Source organism: Azolla caroliniana, unplaced genomic scaffold (genome assembly GCF_043228905.1).
Source record: "Azolla caroliniana isolate FFs.n. ecotype wild unplaced genomic scaffold, voAzoCaro1.0.p SCAF_14, whole genome shotgun sequence".
Classification (NCBI taxonomy): Eukaryota; Viridiplantae; Streptophyta; class Polypodiopsida; order Salviniales; family Salviniaceae; genus Azolla; species Azolla caroliniana.
Window position 1 is genome coordinate 16,634,133 of NW_028230449.1, and position 6,000 is coordinate 16,640,132.

General features: G+C 46.0%; 1 protein-coding gene across 1 annotated transcript; it reads right to left on the reverse strand.

Annotated features, from left to right (window-relative positions):
- Positions 1–2,385: 2,385 nt before the first annotated feature.
- Positions 2,386–2,988, reverse strand: LOC147855641 (uncharacterized). Its single transcript, XM_087330095.1, has one exon. It carries the CDS (start codon positions 2,986–2,988, stop codon positions 2,386–2,388), a length of 603 nt encoding a protein of 200 aa, XP_087186221.1.
- Between the last annotated feature and the right edge of the window lie 3,012 nt (positions 2,989–6,000).

Consider the following 6,000-nt stretch of genomic DNA (forward strand, 5'->3'; position numbering starts at 1 on the left):
TCATCCCTGTCTCCATCAAAGGGGTTCACATCAAAGATGCCTTGGGTGATAGTGGTGCTAGGGTAAGCTTGATTTCTGAATTTGTAGTAAACAAAGTAGGAATTCCTATTAGTAGGTCATCTTCAACAAGGGTGGTTGTAGTAGATAGTGGAGTGGTGCATTGCACAAGCATAGTGGAGGATGTGTTCATCAAGTGTTTTGGAATAAGAGGAGAAGCTTGCAACAAATACCACATCAACTTGAAGGAAAGTGTATCAATTTCCCCAAAGCTTCGGCAATTGAGTGTTGAACAAAAGGAAGAATTTATGCAAGAGTTCAACGCATGGTTACAAGAAAGTTCCAATTATAAGATGGAAGATTTGAGGTGTGTGTCACCTATAGTTTTGGTTCCAAAGAAGAATGAGATCAATTTCAAAGCCTTGAATGATTCGACCAAACGAGATGAATTTTCACTTCCTTCTCGAGATGAGATTGTCGATAAAATGGTTGTTTATACAAAACAAGGTAGTGTGGACAATATGTTGTGCCAAAAAGGATTTCATGTGGATGATTCAAAGATTAACATAATTACAAAGATGACAATTCCGACAAGTCTTGAAGCTTTGAAAGTATTTGTGCAAAAGGTGCGCTCGCTCGAAAGATTCATTTATATGTTGACATGCTTACTGCTATCAAGAGTGATGTATCCCATGGCCCTACTAGTCTTTGGAGCGTTAACGAAGACATAATGATTGTGGTAACCTCTTTCTTTGTGTTGACAAGGAGAAAGATGATGATGGAATTGTCAATGTGTGTGTGGGTGTGTCTAGGAGTGTGAGGTTTTTCCTACCGACTAGCGGGGGTTTTACTCACATAGTTTGTTTCTTTTTATTATATCTCTCTCATTGTCTATAGCCAAGAGATTGGCGAGAGAGCTTTTGTTTGTTAAGTACTGCCAATAAGTGCTTCGCCATAAATGGCTTAGCCTCTAACAAGGGGGAGGGCTAAATGTGAAAGTGTTTTTAGAATCTAAGCCATTGAACATTAGGAGAATATAAAGTATAGATAATTCACCTTTTGAGGATAAGAACACGAACTAAGACCTTAGGGAAGAAGTCAAAAGTAAAAGTACGAGACCAAGAGAAAAGTAAAAAGAGAAAACGCAGACTATAAAAAACAGTAAAAATAGAATGGTCATAACTCCCTCGTTGTTTATCCAAATATCACGTTTAAATATGGATTAGAAAGCTTGTAAAAAGAGCTTTCTATAGCTTTTTAAATCGCTTAATTTGGATTTCGGATGAGGGAGATATGACGATTAGAAGGTTGATGTGTCATAGCTAAAAATAGGGAGATAAAAAGCTTCTAAAAATAGCATGAACGTGGATAAGAAGAGGAAGGTTATAAAAGAAGAAGTAATATGAGTGAGAAGGGGGCGAAGAGTGGGGGAAGAGTGAAGGCCAAAGAGTGGATGAGGAGTGTTAGGAAGAAGTGTCTTTGTGGAAGAGGAAGTGTCTTAGAAGAGGAAGGTCTTTGGTTTTAGTTCAATGTGGAGTTTGTCTCCTTTGTATTCTCTTGATGTTGGAATATCAGAACATTCTTATTTCTTGCTCGCTTTCTCTATCTTTTTTCTTAGTTTCTTGAGTTATACTCTCTAATCATAATTACCTAGAGCTATATAATATATTATGATTTTCAACTCCATCTAGTCGGTTTGGTCAAGCCCTCATATAGTGTATAACTATCTATTATCTTATACACCCTATCAGTATGCTCATCTTCCCATTCGAACTTCTTCCTTCTCTTTAATAGTCCATACAATGGTTCAGCGACATGGGCATAATGTGGAATCCATATGTGGTAGAATGCACATGCTCCCAAGAATCTACGCACCTCCGTTTGAGACACACATTCTTCTTTCATCTCTTGAATAGTGTTCACCTTGGATGGAGATGGTTTCCGGCCATAAGACCCACATAAGTGTCCTACTACCAATATTTCTGGTTGACCGAATGTAGACTTCTCTCCCGAAAGCGTGAGATTCGCATCCTCAAGCTTTTGCAACACCTTCTCGCTATCCTTTATATGATCGATGACGAATCTTCGACAACCATCTTCATCTTTCGATTCATCTTTCTCTTCCATCAAGCATCCTTTGATTGGAATGTCATCTAAGAAGGGCATTGTGATATCGGGGATGCAATCCCTAAACACTTTATTCATGGCATTCACCATGTGGGCTACAGAATTTGTTGCACCTTGGGGTAAGGTGCACATCCTTACCAACCCGATCGGCGTCCTCATTGTCGTTATGTCTCTACTATCGACGGCCAATTGAAATTGATCATAGCCTGAGTAGAGATCTCCAATGGAATAGATTGATCTTCCCACGAAGGCTTCGGCAAATTAATCCACGCTTGGACCAATTCCGGCATTTCGGATCGTCACCTTGTTGACGGGTTGGAGATCTTGTATAAAGCGTAAGGACCCGTTCTTCTTCGGCACCGTAAACCATCTATTAGAGTAGGGAGCATTGGATGGCTCAAGAATTCCCATCCTAACCTTTTCCTTTAGAAGCTCAATCAACTTTGGAATGTGAGCTCTTGGAACCGGTATCGGCTTGAGGTTCCAAGGTACATGTGGCACCGTAAAAATCACCATCGATTCTATCATCTTCGGGTCGGCACATCCGATCTCTTGTGGAGAGAAGGCAAAGGCTTTCCCATGTCTCTCAAGCATTCCGCGGAACATTCTCTCCTCTTCGGGGAGGAGGAAATCTTCCCTTCCAACTTGTAGCTTTCCTTTCGTCTTTTTGGTGAAGACATGACCTATTGCCTTTGGATCCCTTAAGCTCGGATCATTGGCAACTTCTTTCATCTTCTGCCAGCTATCTTCCGGTAGCGGAACAACAACTGGCTTGATCTTCTTATCCACCGTTTTATATTTTGTGTTGACTTCAGCTTCCTCCATCAAGATGCCTCGATGATATTCATCGATGATAGCGTACATGTTGACGAAGTTAACCGAAATCACATTTTGATCGTGAGGGTAGCTCAAGTCCTCGACTTCCTCAATTTCACCAATGGTGTCGTTAAATGAGGCTTCCTCTAGAATATGAGACACGAATTCTTCTTCTTCGATTATGCTTTCTTCTTTCAGCATCTTCTCGAAGTCTTGTATCTTACGCTTGTCCTTCTTGTTGAGCACTGTTAGTTTACATGCGCCACTAGGTGTCACACATGTTGCTTCTCCTTGCGATCCACTTATTTCGCTTCCTTGTGGGGACTTATGATTGCTCGGACTATTTGTGCCCCACACTTCAATAGTCCGCTCTAAGAATCCGAGGATTCGCCTCCGAGGCTATCTCGGTTCCTTTCGTGATTAGCCCGCACCGTAAGGAATTGAACAGATCTTTGATTGTCAAGGCTCTTGACTCGCGCGAAGGCCGCTCCGTTATCGAACACCTTAGTCTCCATCCGAGACGATGTGATATATGGTTGTCCTAGGATGACGGGATGTGAAGCCGAGTCTTGCACGAAGAAGTGTTGATCCATCTCCACATCTCCGATCGTGACTTTAACATTGGGGAAAGCTCCATACAGGTCTTCTGTGGCCTTCGTTGCCGCTCGTATCTTCCATCCGTGGTTTGTGTTGATCGGCCATCTTCCTTTCTTGTAGAATTCGGTCGACATGAGGTTGATCTCCGAACCATGGTCAATCAAGGCTACCACGGTCTCCTTCTTCTCTCCAATCTTCACCGGCGTCTCCGTTGTCGCTCTTGCCCAATGAGGCCGAGAGTAATGGCTGTCCGCCATCACTTCTTCTTCCTCCTCCTCTTCGGATCTTGCCATGGTTATGGCACTTGTTTTCATCTCTTCTTCATCCGATTGTTGCCGTTTTCGCTTAATCAAGTCCACGATAGTATCGTGGAGCTCCTTCTTAGCGATCCCAAGTAGCTCTCTCAAAGTAAGGTCGACATGACTGTCTAAAACCTTCTCCTCAAGGACCTTCCGCAAGTTGGTTGTTTGTTCTATGTCCGACCTTAGCTTGTAAGTCGGTGCCACTCGTTCCTTTCCTTTCTTCACAGATTCATCGACTTCCATCCGAGAAGGTTGGCTCGATCCACCGGGCTTCATGCTTGTTTCTCCTATCTCTTTTCGTGGCATAGGTTGGGCTTGTCCTTCTTTCCCTGCATTCCTTGTATTATGACGCTTTGATGTGCCATCTTCTTCACTGGTTCTTTTCCTCTTCTCTTCGACAAGAGCCTCATAGTTGTCGCACACAAACTCCGCAAAGCTTGTGTTATCGTCGACTGGATCCGACCATCCGGTTACTCGTCGCACATTCCGATCAACATGTTTGAGATCCTCCAAATCTATTTTTCCTTTCTTTTCACACTCGAATACTGTTGGCCAAAACCCAACTCCCGGCTTGATCGTCTTTAGATTCTCTCTCCCGACTCGTATTCCCGCCGATGCGGCGTAGTGCATGGCTTCCACATGTCTTGCATCTTCCTCTTCCACGATCTTTTTCAGCCCGCCTCTTCCGAAGTTCACTCGTAGCGGCTTTCGGGTCTCGCTCAAGTGAATGATGTTGCCGTTGTCGGGTTGTTACGCGCGTGCGTGGAGAAAGGCGGGACCACGGGGGTCTTGGACTAGAGAGTGATGGAGCGTAGGAAGTCGTGCTTCACTGTTCCTGGGGCATCCCAGAAACACACCGGAAGCAACCGAAGGGAGAGAGAGAGAGAGAGCATGCTTAACACCGACTCACACGCACACACACACGCACGCACACACAGCCCAACTCGACTCACGCCTTATGTACAGAAACGCAGGAGAGGGTAAGCACCCGACGCCAACAACGACGCGAATATACACAAACAAATATATATATATATATATATAAAAGGAAGAATACATTCCCGGCGTCGAGCCGGACTGAGATAGGTTACAGTAGTCGTCTGCTGTCAAGCCGCCGTCGGGGAGCTCTCAGCTCGTCGCGCCGAGCGGGGTCTTGCACAGGAGGCCGAACCAAAGCAAACCCTAAGCAAACACGCAGAAGGAGAAGAAGAAGAACCTAACTCTAAACCTAACGGTATACCCTCTAATGCAAAATGGGCAAGCCTTTTACAAAGGGCGTTGCCTTCCTTTTATAGAACAAGGAAAGGGATGTGTTACAACGTGGGACAAATCCCGACTTACATGGGATCGTCTGCCCCGACTTGACTACTCTTCGGCGCCATAAAGGCGCCCTCGATATTCACACCAAATGTACATGGGTGCGTACACACGCTGCACCCCGCCGATGTAAACAATGTTTCCCGGTTTCCACCTCTGGCTGAAATTCTTCACGACATCCGCCCCCACCTAACTGCACGTCCACCAGTACGTGCCAAGTCTAGTTGAAGGGTGAGAGATTTCGGCCGGTGAGAAACCGGTCTCCCGTGATCCGCATCTCGGCTCGCTGCCGGTTTGATCCGTCAGCTTCAAGTCTTCCTTCGCGCTCGCCTCCTTGTAGGCTCGTTCGACCTGTTAATGGGTCCTCTGCCGTGATCTCCGTAGTACACGTACTTCTGTTGGCCCTGGTTCGGACGTATGAACGCCCCGCTTCCCGCCGTATGCCCGATGTCCTCCGCTTGAGGCATGCCCGTAGCGGCCCGCTTGGCCTCCGTTGTCCAATCGTGATGTCCCGATGGTGTTTCACGTTGCCTTCGCCCTTCCGCCGTCACCTCCCTTCTCCATGGTCTTACATCGCCGCGTCGGCACGGACCACCATGGTCTCCGGAATAGCGTGGAAGATCTCTTTCCGGCCTGATCGTACATCGCCGCTCACTCGCATACCGATGTCCTTTGCATCCGAGGAACACCCCATGCCAGCCCGCTTGGTCCTTCCCGTCTTCGTACTGCTGCAGCAGGTCCTGAGTCTTCAGCTTGCCGTTGTCCCCTTGCCCCCACCAGCTTGTCATCCTGGCTTGCCGTGTCAGTCTTCGTTACTTCGACGGAGCTATCGAGATCTACGAAG

Coding starts and splice junctions, on each gene's coding strand:
- LOC147855641 (XM_087330095.1), bottom strand. CDS start 2,988: ATGTACGCTATCATCGATGAATATCATCGAGGCATCTTGATGGAGGAA.